General features: G+C 38.6%; 1 protein-coding gene across 1 annotated transcript in view; it reads right to left on the reverse strand.

The window, feature by feature from the left end:
* TOPAZ1 (testis and ovary specific TOPAZ 1) overlaps positions 1–15,933 on the reverse strand; it is a 95,245-nt gene extending 79,312 nt beyond the window's left edge. Inside the window, 5 exon segments of the mRNA XM_017876401.1 lie at positions 1,687–1,814; positions 2,868–2,929; positions 12,565–12,798; positions 12,800–14,972; positions 15,429–15,933. Coding sequence (XP_017731890.1) covers positions 1,687–1,814; positions 2,868–2,929; positions 12,565–12,798; positions 12,800–14,972; positions 15,429–15,765 — 2,934 coding nt within the window. The 5' untranslated portion in view covers positions 15,766–15,933.
* Positions 15,934–21,738: the final 5,805 nt, after the last annotated feature.

Raw genomic sequence — 21,738 nt, forward strand, 5'->3', positions numbered from 1 at the left:
AAAAAAAAAAAAAAAAAAAAAAGAAAAGAAAAAAAATCAGTAAAACTGAAGCTGGTTTTGTTTTTAGAATTATCAATTAATAATCCTCTAGCCAATCTCTTATGAATCTACATTGTAAAATGCTAAAACTATAGAAATTATTGGGGGAGGGAGAGAGGTATGACTATTAAGAGGTAGCATAAGGGAGATCTTTGTGGTGATGTTATAGTTCTTTGACTGCAGAGGTGGTCACATAAATCTGCATATTTGATAAAATACACTGAGCTACACAAACATATTTTATCAATATCAAATTCCTGCTTCTTATACTTTAAGATGTAAGATGTAGGGGAAAACTAGGTGAAGGCAACATGGGTCCTCTCTGAACTACCCTTGTAACTTCCTGTGAATCTCTATTTCAAAATAAAAAGTTAAAAAAAGTACACTAGTACTTTATCAGGAGCCCAACAGTAGACTCATAAAGTAATTACTACTATGGTAAACCTAAAAATTGACAAGTGATACACAGAAGACAAGAAAAGGCCTCTGGAAAAGAATCATTCACACACAAACACACACGTATATAATAGATACGCGCGCGCACACACACACACGCGCGCGCCCGTACCTTTTCTTCTTTGAGACAGGTCTTGCTTTGTTGCCCAGGCTGGAGTGCAGTGGCCCGAACATGACTCACTGCAGACTTGACCTCCCAGGCTCAAGCTATCCTCCCACCTCCACCCCGCCAAGTAGCTGTGACTACAGGTGGATGCCAGCACGCCTGGCTAATTAAAAAAAAAAAAAATTTTTTTTTTGTAGAGACAGGGTCTCACACTATGTTGCTCAAGCTGGTCTCAAATTCCTGGCCTCAAGTAGTCCTCTCACCTCAGCCTCCTAAAGTGCTGGGATAACAGGCCCGAGTCACTGCACCTGGCATATTGATCTTTTATTTCTCACTATACATGTATGCACTTGTACATACATACATACTTGTACACACATACACATGTAGTGGGAAGTAAAAGATCAATAAAGAAGCACTTCTAAAAATTTACAGCCAGCCATTTATAAGAGCAGAAAAGCAGTAGGCCAGGCATATGTCCCATAAGTCAATCTATTTACCCTGTAGTGTTCCTAAAATGTAAGAGAGAGATGAAAACAAGTTTGTTAATTCCCAAATTTGGGGGCCAGACATCTTAAGAGCAAATATTACTAAGTCTCATATTTTGTAAAGGGTTAGTACTTTGAAGCCTACCATGGTATTAGAAGGATAAATATATAATCCCCCTTCCCTCAAACAAAACAAAGAAATCATCTCATACTAGGAAGCATGGCCCTCAAGTACTATGCTACCTGAAAATTAAGGAAGATCAAACAATTTTCAGTATTTAGTGTTTTCTGAGGCAGAAAAATATGTGATATTTTATTTAGAAAGACTTTCATAGGTTTGTGGCAAACTTCAGATACTAAAAAGCTAACTACAGTATGTAATTAAACAGTACATCCCATTTTCCCAGGCAAGGAAAATATTTTTTATACTATGCTTACACCAAATATCAAGGGATACATCCCATGGCTAGAGCAACTTGATTCTTTTATTCAATAAAGGGAGTTATACTTGCCACCCGATAGCACTGTTAAGATGGATTTATGCATTACCACTATCTAAGACCAAGAAATAAACACATGCAAAAGATCCCCTAGTACCTTTTCATCCAAGTCTGAACCTTTTATTTGTTCACTGAAGTCTCCCAGTGTTTCATTTTCAGAGGTCTCATTAGCAGCTTCTCCTAAGGAAGTGTTTGTATCTTTGGGATCATGTTTTATTTCACTTGCTGAAAAGAAATAATATTCAACTATAGAAACTTTAAAGACAAAATAACTGAGTTATTCAAAGGCTGTTGTAAAAAATGACTTAGAATTCAGAGGTTCTTTTAAGGTTTAATGTGACAAATATGAAGCAGAGTTTTCAGCGAATTATGCAATAATTCCTCTTATTAAAATAACTCCATTATATTATATAAACTCCATTATCGATTAGTGATAAAAACGAAACAGATATTTAAGAATTTTTCTTGATCATCTTAAGAATTTTAATTTTAAATATACTTATTTAAATATACTTATACAAATAAAATATTTTAAATATACTTGTAAAATTTGAAAGTCAAAGTAAAATTAACTTTCATACTAAGTTATGCCCTGTGAAATAAAGATTCAGGTATTTGAAGTGCTGACTATCTGTTAACTATATATACATTTTTTTGAGACAGAGTTTTGCACTGTTGGCCAGGTTGGAGTGCAGTGGCGCGATCTCGGCTCACTGCAAGCTCTGCCTCCCGGGTTCACATCATTCTGCTGCCTCAGCCTCCTGAGTAGCTGGGACTACAGGTGCCCACCACCAACCTCGGCTAATTTTTTATACTTTTAGTAGAGATGGGGTTTCACCATGTTAGTGAGGATGATCTCGATCTCCTGACCTCGTGATCCACCTGCCTCAGCCTCCCAAAATGCTGTGATTATAGGCATGAGCCACTGCCCCCGGCCAACTATAAAATTTTTTTAAGCAACTGAGATTTAAAATGTGATAAAGCTAAAATACATATTTCAATTTCAAAATAAGATGACAAACACTGCTGAGGTTAGTTACCTATCTTTTGTAGATAAAGCCTAACAAAGTTATTTATTAAATAATCAAACAGAAAATATCTCAATGTGATCTTCCAAACAGTCAATTAAAACAGGAAAATTGACAAACTATAAAACATATGGTCAACAGACCCTAAAATGAAAAGTTTCCTGTTCTAATGAATTCATCTTGACTAGGCCTGCATGGAGATATAAAGAGATGCTTCAATAGTGCATATTCTGAAAATGTCAACTTTTACCTGCTGAGTTGGAAGCACAGATGTCTGGCTTTATAGATCCACAGTCCAGTACAGGAAGTTCTCTACTATAAAGCAAACAGAGCTTAAACATTGTAACAGATTCTAAGCAGAACCATCTAAACATTATCTCTAAACATTATATAATAGTCACTTTAGCTTCTGGTGAACATCAGCTCAAGTCCTCCAGGGCAGAGTACTTACTATAACGAGACTCAGAACCCAGTGCACCTGTGTGGATTCTTTGTTTGGCTCTTTAATCACATATGCCTCAACTGTTAGGGGGTGCTGCCACTCCAACTTTGTTACCGAGAGCTTGACAACATATACAAAGCATGTAAAACTCAAAAAAGTATTACATCAATACAAGATAGTGTTTACTCTTTTTTTTTTTTTGAGACGGAGTTTTGCTCTTGTTGCCCAGGCTGGAGTGCAATGGCGCAATCTTGGCTCACTGCAACCTCTGCCTCGTGAGTTCAAGTGATTCTACTGCCTTAGTCTCCTGAGTAGCTGGGATTACAGGCATGCACGCCCAGCTAATTTTGTATTTTTAGTAGCGATGGTGTTTCGCCATGTTGGTCAGGCTAGTCTCAAACTACTGACTTCAGGTGATCAACTGGCCCTGGCCACCCAAAGTGCTGGGATTACAGGTGTGAGTCACCGTGCCTGGCCAATTTCTACTCTTAAGCATGTATATGTATGTCATATGGTCAATGTCAAAGGAAGACAGCTTGAAAGCAGCTTAGTTTTTTTTTGGTAGTCCCTAAAGACAACTTAGAGTCTAAAGATTATGTAGAACAGAGTTAGACCAGTCTGGGTTCAAACACTGTTCTGCCACTTGCTGTATAAACTGTGGCAAAACTACTTAACTTCTCTAAGTTTAATCATATCTGTAAAATGAGAATACCACTAAACACAAGGTATTGTGAGGATTAAATGAGATAAGATGTCCTTAAAGCCAACATCATAGGCCCAACAGATGAAAACTACATTTATAGGAGCCACTCAAATACAAATGGCCAAACACTATTCCATTTTTAATCACTTAGACAAAAATTTAAAACATACAAAAGTACACAGAATAAAATAAACACTCATAATCCCACCATTTGTTCATTTAACAAGTGGATAAGCATATCCTTCAGACTGCTCACTGGTTCAGAATTACTTCCTAGCCAAGAAAGAGGAAAACTAAACAAAACATTTTGTATTTACCATTCTTTGAAGTTTGGAAAACAAAGTAGTTTTTCCCAACATAAACCCTAGAAACAATCAGTATAGTTTAAAGGATGGGGAAATAATACAAACAGAAAACATACACAAATGCAAATCTTTCTCTAACCCAGACCTTTCTAGATTCATATCTAGCTATCTACTAGAATATTTCCATCTCAGTATCTCAAAGGCCTCTTCAACTTAAAATGTCTAAATCTGACCTCCCCAATGCAGCTCTTTTGCATGGGAGATGGATGGTAATGTTCTTCTCCCATGCAAAAGATGGTACGGTAATGCCATAGGAGATAGTATGGTAATGCCATGGATGGTAATGAGATAAAAGAGAAACCAGGTATCAACCTTAACACCTCCCTCTGCCTCACCCTCATCTGATGAATCAATATTCACTTCTTAAACCTCCCTCAAATTCACTCCCACTTCTGTGTAAAGTCACCACATTCTTTCGGCTTATTACAATAGGTCCCTGCCAGTTTATCCTTCACACCACAGCTATAATTATTTTTAAAAGTAAATGTGATCAAATTATCTCTCTTATTTAGAAGTCTTTCCATGAATTCCTATATGCTTAGCATAAACTTCACACTCACCATAAATTCTAGTTTGCCTAGGAAGGTCTGTTTACGCCTGTTGTCCTGGCATATTAACAGCTCCTCATGTCCTCAAAAGCTTTGCAATCCAGAAGGTAAATTCTATGGTCATTTTACTCTCACAGCCCTTCATGACAGCTTTTGTATATTCTGTAGCTTCATTTCTTGCTATTTGAACACCAAGCCATGGGACATTATTTTGGTGTCTCAGTTTTCCTCAACAATTAGCTAATCCCTACTTATCCTTCAGTGATCATTTTAAATGCCACTTTCACAAGGGGGTGTTTAACATCTTGCACTTCTCCTATCATTTTATGGTACATGCTTATTTGCCTCCCTAAAAGCACTGTGAGGACAAGGCTTATATATGTCTAGTTGTTCTCTACACATGCAGCACCTAACATATTCTACGCTAAGGAGACCCAAATGAAGATGCCGCTCCCCTTTCTAAAAATTCCAGTACAAGGTGAGGCTCACATACAAGCAGACATAATATACTGAGATATGTGCCAAGAGACCTACTGGAACAAATCCCTGGAATAATATCTCAGATGTGATTTGATGGATAACAGAATGCAAAGAAAGGGACTTTCAGATAAACATATGCAAAAGGCCTAAAGTACATGGTGCATTGTAGAAACAGTGAGCTGCTTGCTATGCTTATCTTTCATTAGCCTTTCACCCCACTTTCCTCCCTCCAATACCATAGTTGCCAAAGAGGGAGTGGATGCAGATCCACAAAGAGCCTTAAAAAGCCATGCCAAGCAATTCAGACTATCCCCAGGTGGCTGAAAGCCAGTGAAACACTCTCAACACTCTCAACAGTTACTGGCAGATCAATTTCTATTTAGAATATCACTATGACAAAAGATATATTAAGAGAGTTTAGGAAGATTAACCAGGAGCTCATTACAATAATCTAGGAGAAAAATAAGAACATAGAGAGAACTGAGAGGAAGGAACAGCCATGAGAGATATTGAGGTAATAACATGAACAGAATTAAGTGACTCAATAGAAAACTGAGGGATGCTTCCTTGGCCTCTAATTATCCCGAAAGTTCCATTCATAAATAGGTACAGCAAGCATATTAGTTTAATTTCCAAGTATTAAGATAGTATTTATAATACTGCTAGTATAATGTATATAGATGTGGGAAACTTTTTACTATGAAAATAGCTAACTTACAAGGAAGGTAAAATTACACATGCAAACTCTCGTAAGAAACAGTTTATTTTTGTCTGGAATTTGAGAGACAAAAAGTTAAATTCACTGAGGTAAAAAAAATCACAAAGTGAGCAAAATTGTAATTTACACGAATATTTTACAGTTTTGCATTGGTGTAGTTACAGTTCTGAATTGGTAAAATGAAAAAGGGAAAAATGAAGGGAAGAACAACAAAAGGAGATAAAAGAGATTTGGATGAGGCTACAGAGATACAGATAAGCAAAGAGAAGATCTGAGTAAAAAGGAGAGGACAGAGTAAAACAGGTTTAAGCCAACTCTGAAGAGCCATACAGATTACATCAAGCTTATTCTCTACCAGAGCACTTTTCATGTGGATAATGAAATCTATTCAGTGGGTCACAACCAAGAAATTTTTTAATGAAATTGAATATGAAATATAAGACTATATCAGTTGTAGCAAGGAAAATAATTGTTTTCATAAACCTATAATTTCATATATTTATAAATATGTACCAGATTGTAATATAAAACAGATCTTTATTGAGGGTAATTGGCAAAATGGCTGGAAGATGATTGCTTTAGAATAATTACTATCAGAAAAAGTCTGAAAACTATTGCCCAAGGAAAAAGTTTAGGGTTTAGCATAGTGGCTCACACCTGTAATCCCTACAATTTGGGAGACTGATGTGGGAGGATTGCTTGAATCCAGGAATTCAATACCAGGTTGGGCAACACAGTGAGACTTAGTCTCTACAAAAAGAGAAAAACATTAGCCAGGTGTGGTGGCATGCACCTGTAGCCCCAGCTACTTGGAAGGCTGAGGTGTGAGGATCATTTGAGCCTGGCAGGTAGAGGTTGCAGTGAGCCATGATGGCATCACTGCACTCCAGCCTGGCAACAAAGCAAGACCCTCTCTCTCTCTCAAAGAAAAAAAAAAAAATCAGAATGTCACTGCCTCCTTTTGAGATGCTAATTGTGGTCAGTATTCATTTACTTACAAATACCCATATTCTGTTTCTGGATAGAACTGCTACAAATTTACTGGGGCACATATTATGCAAGTAGTAGTGGCCCTCCCTAAGCAGAGAAATATTATAGTATCCAATTCCTCAAGGCAGAGGTTCCCTAGCCTGATGCCACACTGTACTGTTAGGTCTCCTGATATTACAAATGCTCAATCAGGTACAATACTGTTTATTCCAGCAAAGACAAAGAATAGTTTACGTGGCCTGAAAGAGAAAAGAAAAAAACTCAGAATAATGTTTCTTAATAGTCTCCACCTGCACTTTAAAGAGGAAGCAGAGATGAGAGGAAAGGGACCTCAAGTAAAATAATGTTCTGCAGTAGTTTTCAGAGTAATTGAATTTAATATATAGGAAGAACCAAAATGTCGCTCTTCCAGCATGCTGTTTTGCAGAGCAGGGACAGACTTTGGAGCAGGCTGCCTTGAGTTCAGATGTCAGCTCTGATACTTGCAAGCTGGGTCCTTTAGAAAGTTAATCACTTTGATTTAAGTATAAAAATAGGGTGAGTTTCAATCTCAGAATTGTTTCACTAAATAAAATAAGTAATGTATCTAGCATAGGGTAGACATTAAATATCAGTTCTTACGATTAAAATTTAGTAAAATTTAATTTTATAAAATTTAATAAAATTTTGCAGTAAAGTTAGAGCATATTAGATATTCAGCGCAATGGGACAATGAAGAAAATTAAGTTTCTTAAAAGACAATGAATCTCAATACATAAGGGAGAGAAAAAAGATCTTTATTTTTGGTGGAAACCTTTTTTTTTTTGTCATTTGATGGTAAAATTGGTAATAAGACTACTCTACTCTAGAAGTCCTCTCTTGGGGAACAAACTGGGATTAAGTCAGACTCTGAGAAAGTAAGTTACTTGAGACAGGATATAATTTGCCCAGCATAGATCCAGGCTAGACATGGGTCTAATGAGAATCAAATGCCTGGGCAAAAGTGGTAGGCTTTTATTTTCTGTGCATTGGTACCAGATATTTATCCCTCAGAACTTTATTATTTACTGGCTCCAGAATCTACAATGGCTGCCTATGGATTTGAGACCAAGTTGTGAAGGTGGTAAATAACTGATCCCCACTGATTACCAACATCAATTCCATACAGAATTCAAGTTTTTGTGCCTAACTTTTCAACCTCCTTAATCTAGCATCACCCTACTTTTAAAATCTTATTTCCCACTATTGTTCAATGTCTACTTGCTTAAGAAAGAAACGATTTACTGTCTCCATTTATATGTAATCTAATTCAAGCACTTCAGAAATGGCCTGCAATATTCTCAAATAGGAATTGAAACCTTAATTCTCCTTCCCATCTCAATATATGAGGGACTGGACTTGCAAACAAAAGTAAATAAGACATCGACATTTCCCACCCTCACGAAATCCAACAGTTTAGCAAGTGAGAGATTAAATTATACCACCATGAAATCAATGCCACAACTAAGGTAGCATAAGGTGCTATGGGAATGCATAAGGGATTTCCACCTCTGCCTGATGGAGTCAGGAAAACCTTTAACCTTCCGTACACAATCATGTTTACATGTACTTTTACCTTTCTGCCCACATACTCTTCATTATTTCTCCTTCCCTACCAAACTTCTTTTCTTCTTCTCCTTTGTCAATCTAAACAAATCCAAACTTCAAGGATCAATACAAATTTTTGCTTTTCCAAGGTATCTTTCATTCTTCTGTTTTCTAAACTCCTACTACTCTTAGTACTTCAGTTTACATACTTTTGTTTAAAACACATAAGTCCCTCACTCCTCCCCCCTCCTCCCTAGCTATATAGCAATTCCCCTGAATTTTTGGCAGACACTTAAAATCTCAACAATCCACCGTATAGTATCATTTAACTGATATTTCAGCATATAATAATCCTATGTTCTAGTACAGATTAACTGTCCAGCACTGACTATTACAGACATTCTCAGATCATTTCCAATGATACAGCCTATTTCAAACATTTTACCAATTTCAGCCATTACACATTTCCAAGCTCATCAGTTCAAGATTTAGTGAATGAGTTCTAGTATGCTTCTAATGTTTTAGATTTTAACATGGACTTTCCCCACTGTGGAGACTAAAAACAAATAAGCATTCTATCATGACTTAGACACCTTACAAATTCTCCCCAATCTGGTCTGAGAATATTTTCCCCAGTGATTAAGTCAGCTCAGGTTTGTCTACTTGTTTTACCAAAAGGGGCAGTGCAGAGTTTCTCACAATATATGGGCCTTGCCCTTTCATCTTCTACTTTTATTCCTGTAAAATAAAAATTCATTCTAGCAGGCTTCAGCCTCTCAGTGTCTTAGAAGGGAGAAAAGGGAGCATATGAACTAGCAACTGGCTGGTAAAAGGGACATAGCTGAAATTCGAAATAGATTTTAAGCTTCATTTAGTTCCAGAACCATTAACGAGTTTCTGTGCAACTACTGATAGATTCTCTGGTTATCAGGTCTTCATTTTTCCCTGTTAAGGTTTATCCTAGCACTGTGGATGACTACAAAACTAGTATTTCCAGTGCAGAATAAATATAAAAATATTAAAATAATACTGAGAAAATGTTCAAGTTTGCTTAAAAACAGAAACTTTAGAGGTAGATAAAAGGCAAAGAAGAGCCAATAAAAGTATAACTGATGCTTTTGAAGTGAAGAAAAATGAAGTTCAAAGATAGTAACAAAAAAGCTATCTGAAATAAACACCTGATACTGCAAACCAAAATGGCTAACCTTGTCTCAGGAAAAACTGATATGTAATTACCATTCCCAAGGTGGAAAACAAGAAGAAACAATAAAGGCAGTTTAAAGTGGAGCAGTGGGAGTATTAGTTTGGCCTCAAAGTTTTTTACTACAACACATAATGCCAGAAAGCAGGACAGCAACGTCTACATAGCTGTGAGGGGGAAATACATAAACTAAGAATTTTACACACAGACAACCTGCTCTTAGACAAATAATTCTCATGCACCCAAGATTTTAGGGAACACAGTAATTATGAACTCTTCTTAAAAAAATTTCATTACTCTGAAATCTAGCCAACTAGGTGATGAATCAAAATAGTCAAGATTAGGCCAGGCACAGTGGCTCACGCCTCTAATCCCAGCACTTTGGGAGGCCGAGGCGGGTGGATCACTTGAGGTGAGGAGCTGGAGACCAGCCTGGCCAACATGGTGAAACCCCGTCTACTAAAAATACAAAAAAAATTAGCCAGGAGTGGTGGCATGTGCCTGTAATCCCTGCTACTCAGGAAGCCAAGGCAGGAGAATTGCTTGAACCTGGGAGGTATAGGTTGCACTGAGCCGAGATCCGCCACTGCACTCCAGCCTGGGCGACAGAGCAAGACTCCCTCTCAAAAAAAAAAAAAAAAAGTCAAGATTAGAGGAAAGTAAAAAGGACTGGTGGTAGGGACTGAATCAATTTAAATGGAAAACTAATAGTGAGAATCTTTGGAGTTCAGGTTATTGAAGGAATGCACATGGCACAAGGCTTAGTAATACAAAATAAACTTTAAACAAAAAAGTGGGGTAGGCAATATTAGGAGAAAAAGTGTGTACAAGTATGTTCATCTTTTATATGAAGAAAGCAAACACTGCTGTCTACAGTTGGAAAGCAATTTTTATAAGTGAAGCTAAAACTCACAACTTTTAAATAATTTTCCTCATTAACTTGAGAACTTCAAGAAACTAATTTCTTGTGGTAAAGTATATTAATTCAGCAATCCATTTCATTCCACTTTCATTTCCCTGCCTCTTCTGGTTAAGTGTAAATGAAATTATCTTTAGTGTTTTCACTAAAAAATGGCATGATCCAATTTTTTCTAGTATTATATCCATTTATATGTATAGATAAATGTCTGGAATGACGCATACAAATGGCAATTAATTTGTTACTTGGGTGGTGGAATTTCCCCCCAACACCATTTTTACTTTAATTAACATGTATCACGTTTTAAAATCAGCCATTATTCTTTAAAAAAAGAATACAGAACAAACGTCCTGCACTTTAATTCACAACATTTATCTCTTTCTAAATTTGGCTTAGCTCACTGTCAACATCTTATCAGTCAACAGAGATGTTTGCTCTTGAATGCAGAATTTACTCTGATTTTCCTTTGTATTCCTCCAAGGAAGGATGGTGTAACAGTTAAAAATGCCAAAACCTTCTCTATTCATTATTTAATTTAATCCTCACAACCCTGAGGCAAGTACTTTCCCTTTTTACAGAAAGATGAAATAATTTGCCTAAAAGGTCACATAGTTGTTATGTGGTAACAAGAAGATTCAAAAATCAGACTACAGAGACGAAGCTCTTAATCGCTAGGTTTAGAGTAAGATAGGCCTAGGTTCAAATCCAGATTCTGTTACCAGGAGTGTGATCTTGGGTAAGTGACAAATTTATCTTCATTTTTTTCCATCTTCAAAACAGACAGGTTACCATGCTACCTCATTACATGGTTAAAAAAATCAATAAAACTCTTGGTTCTCCATTTGGCACACAGAAAGCATTATATTTGTCAATAAGTTTCAAGTTCTTGTAACAATAAGACCATCAAGAAGAGTATGATACCACAAAGGTAACAGAAAATAAATGGCAAAGAAACTTAAGTCATGCACCACTGAATCTTAATGAAAAGTGTTTTCATTTTTCTTTTAGTCTATTCACAAAATACTATGATATTCAGGTATTATATAAACAACAGCTCCAGAAATTATAAAATTAAGTAAAATATGACATAACATTAAATCAATTTGGGGCCAAGCAGAATAGATTAAGTTCCTGAGCATGAACGTTACTACTTGGCCCCATTTAAAGTTGCATTGGGCAAACTAGTCCTATTTGAGGGAAAAATCATCATTTATAACCACTGCCTTAAAAGTAAAACTATGAAGAAATTCTATACTGTTTATCTCTGAAAATCAGTTTAACTTTTGACTCTACTTTCAAACCCTAATTACTTCAAACAAAATTTCCAAGGCTTCTCTGTCCCCTGAAAATGAACTTTTTATCGAATAAGGAGGGTATAGAAAATGGATTAAAATAGATAGCACTGATATTAATAAGTAACCTGGCTGAAATAAAAGTTTATCTGCATATTTATAATAATTAAAGAACATTTGAAAATAAACTTAATTGACTTTTGAAAGAAGCAATCTCCATCATTTAAAAAGCCACTCTATGGGCGGGTTGCGGTGGCTCATGCCTGTAATCCCAGCACTTTGGGAGGCTGAGGCGGGTGGATCACAAGGCCAGGAGATAGAGACCATCGTGGCTGACACGGGGATTTCATGGCATGAACCTGGGAGGCGGAGCTTGCAGTGAGCCAAGATTGCGCCACTGCACTCCAGCCTGGGTGACAGAGCGAGACTCCAAAAAAACAAAAAACAAACAAACAAAAGGCCACTCTATGAACCATAAATTCTGAAGAGCTAATCTTTTCTATCTTCCAAGAGACACATAATTCATTATTTTGACTCTAAGTTTTATCATAATGACATTTCCAGGTATCAGCAGTAATAATGGTATATTACATTTAATAAATAACTGGGTTAAAAAATAATGGAGCTTCAATATCACTGAATACATTAGTGAAACCTAAGAGTAGAGACTGCTTTTCTAACCCCCAACAATCTGCACTAAAAGGCATACTTGAACATGCATACCTTAAGTCATCACTTGGTTCTTTTTTTACTGGAGTTTCCACATACTTGGAGTCTGTTGATTGGTGCTCTCCAGGAACATTGGGCTCTTGGCTTATCCTGGGGACCTCTGAAGTAAATGAGGGCTCCCCTTCATTGGAGACTCCAAAGAGGTCTGGGTCATCTTGAATTACATCAATTAAGAGGACGTCATCTTCATATGCTTTAAGAATATCTGGAAATCCTACTTCTGAAAATTCTTAGTTATTTTCTACCCCTAACTTCACTGGAAACTGGTCGGAATGTTTGTTTATTACAGCAGAAGGAAGGACTTTTCTCTACATACCCAGGATCACAAGAAAAAGCATTATTTTCAACTGTGAGAGAAGTAACTTCTTTATTAGAAACAATATTGCCTGGTTCAGAGAAGTGATTAGATGGTTTGCTACTGTTACCGTGCTTTGTAAAGCTTGGAGAAATACTACAGGAATTCTTATTGTAGAATGAGTCAGAACTAGCTTGCACTGGAGTTACACTATTTTGTATGCTCAAAGTTTGAGGTCCTAACATCGTCATGGAGACATTTTCTTTACTCCTATTCTGTCTTGTATCTGCTCCAGATAAATTGTCCAGAGGTTCTAAAGGACTGTAAGCTTCTCTCTCTGATGACTTGGCATTTACTTCTTTTCTTTTTTTTGTTTTATTCTTAAGTAAAGGAATTTTAAAATTAGTCAGTCGTCCTGTGTTCAATATTTTAACCAAGTCTGGAACTACAAATGTTTGTTTAGCAACACATGCTTTTCGACGAATACTTTTGCCTGTAGAGTTATTTGCTTCCTGACCATCTTTGGAAGCTGCTGTCAAATTAAGTTTTGTTAAATTTCCTCTATCTCTTTTTTTATTTCCTGTTAAGCTTTGAGTCTCAGTGGTTAATTGAGTATCTTCAGTAGTGTTAGAAATTACCTCTGACCCACTTCTGCTCAGTTCCTCTGATTTTATTTTTTTATCATCCTTGATTATAGGTTCCTTTATAACCATTAAAGTACGTTCTACTGCAGGAACTGAAAACAAACAATTCAAATTAGAATCTAATTTTTCTTTACTTGAAGATTCAGTATTTGTTTCTGTTAAGGAACTTTGTAATAATAATTTGGAGTCGGTTAAGTGGGTCTCGTTTGTTTGGTGTTTAGGGACATCAACTTTCTTACAACTTTCCTGAGACCCAGGAAGAAAGTAACTTGATTCTGGCAAGGAAGCCTTTTTCCAACACCAGGCAGATATTCTAGCACATGAATAATAGGGCCAAGTTCTTTTACCAGTCATAGGTATTGTTCTCTGACAGCTTAACTTCAATTCTTCAGAGTCACTTCTTAAGTCTTCCCGTGAAGATCTCCTTTCAATATTGTACTCAGGTGATTTCCCTATGAAGCTTTTCGATTTAAAATCCTCTTTCAGCGCCATGTTTTCACATCCTAAGGGTTCTGAAGCATTCTCTGTTTCTTCTTTCAAAAGTGGTTCGATGGTTTTCTGAAACACAGCATTTACATGATGTTCAGAACTTGTTTCTTTTTCTACCATTTCTGGGACACTTAATAAATGATCCATCAAAGAGACTGTATTATGGCTTACTTTTCTCAAAACATTTAAAGGACTTTTAGTCTCTGCTTCTTTACCATCAGCAATCATTTGATTTTCTTGCAACATCAACTCAGACTTGTTATACTCATTAGAGAAGTTCATCTGAGTAACTGTTTCATCCGCTTTTTCAGACAACTTCATCCTTTTCCTGGGTTTTCGCCCAACACTGCTCTCCTCTATTGAATATTTATTTTTTTCACGTTGAAGGCAGGGAAGCAAGCCATTGATTTTACTTTGGTATAAATCACTCTCTTCTGGTAGTAACTTATTTACTCCCATTACATTTTCTTCAGTTTGTAAGAGTTGAGGAATACTACTTGTGTCCCTCTTTTCTGCAAGACTTCTAAGGTTTTCTTTCTTTGAGAAATTTTCTGCTACATGCATACATCCACCATCAGGCTCATATGGCAGGTTGTTTTCATCATTACAACCCTTGGAATGGGGAAAACAATTGCAATCACGTAATTTAAAAATGGAATTATTTTCTACTTCAGGTGACAAGATGTTACAAGAATATTTTGGAGTATTCTTGTACAATTCATCTTGGAATTCAACCTTAATATTTTGTGTAGCCTCATTTTCGGTTATTTTGAGACGTGGGTTTTCTAAGCTTTTAAGTTTTTTATTTCGAATTCTTCTTTTAATACCTTCTACTATACCTTCCTTACCCAAAGACCGCAAGCACTCCACTGTTTGGAAAGATTCCGAACTAGTTAATGATTCCTTTCTTACCAGGTCAAACCCTGGCTGTGGATCATCACTTGAGGCTTCAGTAACTTTTCTTTTTTCCTTGGCTGATCAAAAAACAAAAAACAAAACATATCAGAAAAGATTTTATATTGAGGAGGAAAATGCAATATCATTGAAATTAAAATTGTGAGGCTATCATTTTATTTCCCTGAAGAGCTGTATGTAAATACACATTTGTTTTTAAATGAAAGCCTTAATTTCTGTTAAGGAATTACATATAAATCTGTATAAATTCTAAAGCAACTGAATAACGCGTATAACATCGTCATCTCATACTAGACAAAATGGACCACAAGTAGGAATTCCTCCTATCATAATTCTGACCAAGGACTCCTAACGGGAACACCCCTTTTAAAGAAATCCATTTTTTTCCATCTCCTGGTCAACTATGTGCATCAGAAATAACCATGCAGGTTCAAGTTAAAGACTAGTAGTAAAACAAAGATGGAGCACGCTGAGTTGCAAAGGCTAAAGGTAAGTGATCGTGGGTTCTTTCTTACTGTGTCTTTCCGTTTGCAAGGGGAGTTCAGCCTCCTTTGCTGCTTCCAAGTCTCGCCGGTCTGACGGGCTCACCTGGCCCCTGCGCCCCTCCACCCGACGCCTTGCGGCCTTTCCAGCCCCTGATGCCGCAACCGACTTGTCACTTTTCACCTCGCCTCTCCCAGGGGTGGCCCGGGCCACCATTCTCCTCTTTTGCCTATTCTCCCAGCGCCCCCCAGCCTCAGGGCCGCAGCCTCCCGCCGCGCCTAGCCCTGGCGCCTGCCGCTTTCGCAGGTTTCGCACTTTGCCTTCAGGCCCTGAGGCCGTCGTGGGGCCCAGGGGTGGAGGTCGTCGCATGTGCCTCGGGGCCGGCCCGCCGGGGTCCCTCTGCACCAGCTCGCAGGAACCCACCGCGGCGCAAAGGCTGCTCCCCCCGCCAAGCACCTACTGCCCTCTGACCCACCCCACACCGCCAGTCACCACAGCCCAGGGCCGGAAGCGGAAGTGGGGCGCCTAAGCGGAAGTGGGGTCTAGTGTCTGGGGCCCCGACTGGTGCTTCGGGATCCAACGGGCAGGAGAGTCGCGAGTTCCGTGCCAGCATCTTTCCGGAGGGCCTCTCGCGGAGCCCGGAGGAAGGCAGTGGCCGCGCCCGATTTCATTGCGAGGGACTGTAGTAAGGCTCATCACATCACAGACCTCCGTTGTCCCTTCCACTAGGCCGAGCTTCCTGGAACCGTTCAGGGCTCATTCTCCCAGGTGCTGCTCCTCACTCCTTGGCTGCTTGCAAAGGCTACTGTCAGCCAGTGGCTTCTAACTCCACACCAAGTCTCCCAGAAGCCCCTGTCTAAAAGCCTTCCTGATATATTCACCCGGATATTCCACAGGCACCTCACACTCAGATTCACCCGGATATTCCACAGGCACCTCACACTCAGATGGGCAAACCAGCTCATCGATCCTCACAAGCTTGCTCCTTTCACATAGGTGGATGTGCCACCATGCGCCTAATTGTTTAAGCCAGAAACCTAGAAACCATCAGAGACAACCTTCTTTCTACTTCATCCCTCACATCCACTTTCACTAGATCTGCTTGACTGTATTTTGTTTGTCAGCCACTCTCCCACTTGCCATTACTGTGGCTCTGGCCCTCAGACTTTCTTGACTGACCTACTGCATCAAGCCTCTGAATCCATCCTTGAGCTATTCCAGTCAAATTTCCACCTCCTTGCCAGGCCATGCCTCTCCGATGAAAGGGGATCCTAGCACTTCTTAGTTTGACCCTTCATGAACTTCTTTTGCTCAAAGACTAAAACTAACAGAAATCAAACTCTAGTGTGGTATCTGCGACCCTATCTGATGTAGCCTCTGAAAATTTACCGGGTTTTCTCTTACTGCCACTGCAGGGTAAAAGTTGTGCTTTGATGGAAAACTACATAGAAGTCACCCTTCCGAATTAGTTGATTCTGATTCTATGGCAGTTATTTTACAACTGTGTAAATTATAGATAAGCAATAGCAACACAAAATAATGGTCTATAGACATCCAAATTCTGTCCAATAGAAGTTTAATTGACTTCCCATTTTCACTGTGGAAGAAGCCAGTTTTGCCTCCTTTTTCACATTCATTTCATTCCTGGTCTAGAATGTTTGTTGTTTGGACTTATCCTTTGAACCAATGTTTATAAAATCTGCCTGATGAGAGAATATAATCTTTAATACATGTTCATCTATGACAGCCATTATTTTCTCTTTTTTGAAAATTATCTCATCACCACACATAGCCTGCCTGTAAGCCACGTTGGACTACTACCTGAAGTTCCCCAGATTTCGTATACTTTTGTCATGCTTGTGCTGCTGTACCTGACAGTCCTAGAAAGTCTTCCTTTGCTCGTCTGCCTGGTGAACTACATATTTCCCCTTCAAGATTGAGTGCAAGGATCACCCATCAAGGAAACTTTCCTGCCACTGTTCTTGCACTTTGAGGGGTAAAGTGTTTCTTCCTGTCTGCACACACAGTTCAACTATTTGTGTGTCTCCCTTAGTAGCTTCCTTCCATCCAAGTGCAGATACCTTCCATTAATTTTTGCTTTCTGTGTGTTTAAAGAAGGACCTGGCAAATTTGAATACAAAGCATTAAAGAATGGTAGGTATGATGCATAGAGTGTGACTAATATGGCAGTTTGGATGAGGGGCTCAGGTCGAGTATTCTGAGGAGCTTTTATAAAATGGAATTTAAGTAAAAGAGGTGTAAAAGATACAGAAATTTTTCTTGTTTCTTTCTCCTTGTAAATACCCTTGGTAAAAGGAAAATCAGTTTAAGACTAGCAGAATTTATAACAAGTTATCATAAGCATTTCAGACTCATTCCACAGTCACTTTATGATTCACTTTATATATCAGTTTCCTCATCTGTAAAATGAAATAGTATCTCCTCAGAGTTCTCATGAGAATTAAACGTGCCAGTATTTGTAAAGCAGTAAGAATAATGCCTAGTTGATTATAAACATTAAATAGATTTGTTAAGTAAAAAATTCAGCACACACACACACTGAGTCAGAGTCTCACTCTGTCACCCAGGCAGGAGTGCAGTGGTGTGAACACAGTTCACTGCAGCCTTGACCTCCTTGGCCCAAGTGATGCTCCCACCCTAGCCTCGGGAGTAGCTGGGACTACAGGTGTGCATCACCACGCCCAGCTCATTTCTTTTTTCTTTTTTCTTTATTTTTTTTTATAGGGATAGAGTCTCCCTATGTTGCCCAAGCAGGCCTTGAACTCCTGGCCTAAAGTGATTCTCCCACCTCAGCCTCCCAAAGTGCAGGGATTACAGATGTGAGCCACCGGCCCCGGCCTCAATATATATTAAAAGGTAGACTCTATAGAATTCTGACATTTACTACCTTCAAAATAAGCATTGCTACTAGAATGTTAGTAAAATAAAGATAAAAATTCAAGAGTCCGGCCTCTGGTCTGAATCTGGAGCCCACTGGCTTCGCAGAGGCTGTTCCTGCCACTAGGCACCCACTGCCTTCGGCCCACTTTAAGGACAGATGGTATTAAAGTTGGTTGTAGGCCCAGGAATTTAGAAACTTTTATGACCCATAACTGTTGAGCAATATGTAGAACAGGAATGAGCAGAACTTAGTAGCATAGGAAATTCCAAAATCAAGTGCAGTCGTCCCTCCCTGTCTGTGGGTTCTGCATCCGCAGATTCAACCAAGTGTGTAACAAAAATATTTGGAAAAAAATGAATAAAAGATACAAAATTAAAAACCAATGTAACATTTACATTGCATGACGTATTGTAAGTAATCTAGAGATGATTTAAAGTATACAGAAGGATGTGCGTAGGTTATATGTCAATACCATGATATTTTATGTAAGGAACTGAATCACAGATTTTGGTATTGAGAGAGGTCCTGGAACCAACCCTCTGTGGACATTGAGGAAGGACTGTATACTTAGGGTTCTGCATAGGAAAATTTTAATCTTTATTACAGCTTTTAAAATCCTCATACCAAACTGCTTTCACAGAAAACTTGAGGTTAGATGTCTTTATAAAAAGTTTCCATGCATCTTCTGTTCTCTTCTGTGAAATGATTATCATAATTTTACTTATTATGCATGGCAATATCTGGAAAGGGAAGGCATTATCATTTATCAAAAAAGATTGTCTTCCTAGTGGGAGACCTCACATTCTTGGGAATCCAGAACATGAAGCAGAATATTTACTGATAGCTATTGGGTTGCATCTCAGTCCACACAGAGATGACCTTCTGTGGGTGCCTAAGAGTCCCTTCTCTTCTAGTCCGTTCCCTTTTCCTTTTCTACCCATGTGCCCTTGTCCTTCAACCCTGGCTGACAATATTGCCCAGCCCTTGAAGTCAACTTCAGGGTCACCACTTCTCCAAAGTCCTAGTTCTATCCAGAAAAGAGGACAGCAGAGCTACATTCTCTGCATTCCACAACTCTAAGTTGTAGATTATTGATCCTCTGGACTGGCTACATAACTTATGGGCCCCAGTGCAAAATGAAAACTCACACAGCCCTTTGTTCAAAAATTAAAGTTTCCCCATTTCTTTGGGTCTTCATTTCTAAAGGCTTTTGTGTCATGTAAAACTTAAGGAAGTTTGTGAGCTTTCAGCCGGGCATGGTGGCTCACACCTGCAATCCCAGTACTTTGGGAGGCTGAAGCAGGAGGATCGATTGAGCCTAGGTGTTCAAGACAAGCCTGGGCAACACAGTGAGACCCTGTCTCAAAAAAGAAAAAAAAAATCAAAAACTTTCAAGACAGCGACAGCAGAGCATTAAACCAAGTATGGAACACAGGCCATGTCCCCATAAAGCTGACCTTGTAGATTCATGTTCTATTTATACAAACATCTATAAGACTAACAGTCCTCTCTATTGCTAATATTTGTCAACTCTAACATCATAACTTCTATCCTTTATTATGCCAGTCCGTGGCCAATTTGCAGTTAGAGCAATTCCATACCCTTTTCCTGTCCTGCTATGACTCACAGGGGCCAGCTCCTGAATCTGCATTTTCCATATTCTTGGGTCAGCTGGCTTGGGGTGAGACTCCACCAATAGAGAACCCTGGCAGAATAAAGAAGGGAGAGTTTTCCCACATTGCTTTCTGCCTTGAACTGCCCAGCAGATGACTGGTACATCTGCCCTGGGGCTCCATCTCTTGCTGGAGGGGCTCTCTGTGGGGGCAGCTTCAGCCATGTGCCTTGAGGTCCCTTTGCCCCTCCAGCCTACAAGTGGTAGTTGCTTTCTGCTGTTATTAATATCTGGGCACCACAAACCTCATTTGATTTCTCAGTTCTTCTATCCCATTCTCTGCAGTACAATCCTGTTTTGTTGGGAGTGATGAGGTTCAGAACATGCTACCCCAAAATATGGCACCTTGGCACTTGAGAAAACAGCAGAAGCAAGATCACTTTTACCCTCCCCCTGCCCTTCTGCCCTGAAACAGGCCATAAAATCTAGCTGACGTTTTCCTGAAGTAGGCCATAGACCCTTATTCCAGAGGTGCCCTTCTTATTCCTGGAAGAAAGCAATATCCTTATCTCTGAAGACACAGGGACACAGAGAAGAACCTGAACAAAGAAGTCTTGCTAAGTTCTCCCTAGTTTATTACCATTAGATCACACCCCCTTTGTCCAATTACACTTCTGCACAACTGTCCACTATTTAAGTATAAAAATACACAAGTTTCTCTATTTCTTTGTGTCTTCTTTTCTGAAGCCTCCTGTGTCATGTAAAACTTAAGTTTGTGAGCTTTTCTCTTGTTAGCATGTTTTTATTATAGGTGCCTCAGTCATGAACCTAGTGATGATTATGAAAATAAGTAGCTTCTCCCCTATGGGAGGAAATATTTTTTTCCTCCTTTGACTTGGGTCCAGTGTTTGGGGGTCTGCAAATTAACTGACAGTAGACATATTAATAGGAGAAAAGACAAAATTTGTGTATTCACTCTGGATCCTTTAGATGAAATGGCTATTCAGTCAGCCAAAGATAGAAGTTTATATATCCACTGAATAAGGAGAAAGGAGGGGGAGAAAGGGCTTCTGTGGAAGAACGAGTAGAAAGTTTGGTTCAAATAAAGTTTAAGCAATTACTAATTCCAGTGATAATAGTTTTTTTTTTTTTTCCTGGCTGTAAATCATTCCGAGAGGGAATTATGGTGGCTGGTATTTTCTGGGAGGTCCTGCTTAACTCAGCAAAAGAAGTTTAGGTAAGGTCCGCCCGCCTCCTGCTCTCGTGGCTGCTGTTTGTTCAGATGGTTTTAGCTTAAAATAATCCTTATGCCACTGAGGGGCATTTGAGATTCCTACAATTTAAAATACTTAATTTCTTTTTTCCTGGTAAGAGAGTCCCCTCTGTAACTAAAGGAAGCTGGAAGAAACAGTATGAAAGCAAAGACTTGTTCAGTCACAGTGGCAGAAGATGTTCTTTCACTGTCTTGAAATTAGCGTTTAAATAATGCACGAATAAATTTTGTGTTCTCCCAAAACATGGTCTCTTATCTTTTCTGCTAAACATTCCCCATGTTTTCTCCAAGTTTGGCTTCTTATTCAATTTCTGATTGTAAATCATCTGCCTAGGAATATTATCCAATCCAACGTTCAGCAGACAATAACATATCGGTATCTCTCAAATGTTAAAAAAAATTAATGATCGTATTTTACGTTGGAGAAAAATGAAAGGTTTCAAAACCTGCCGCTTGCCTCGAGTAATTTTACATCTTAAAGTCCAGACTTCGGAATCTCAATTAACTTTCTATCCACTAGAGGGCCCCAGATCAGAGTCGCCAACGATGACTCAC

The sequence above is a fragment of the Rhinopithecus bieti genome, unplaced genomic scaffold (assembly GCF_001698545.2).
Source record: "Rhinopithecus bieti isolate Rb0 unplaced genomic scaffold, ASM169854v2 scaffold_9581, whole genome shotgun sequence".
Classification (NCBI taxonomy): Eukaryota; Metazoa; Chordata; class Mammalia; order Primates; family Cercopithecidae; genus Rhinopithecus; species Rhinopithecus bieti.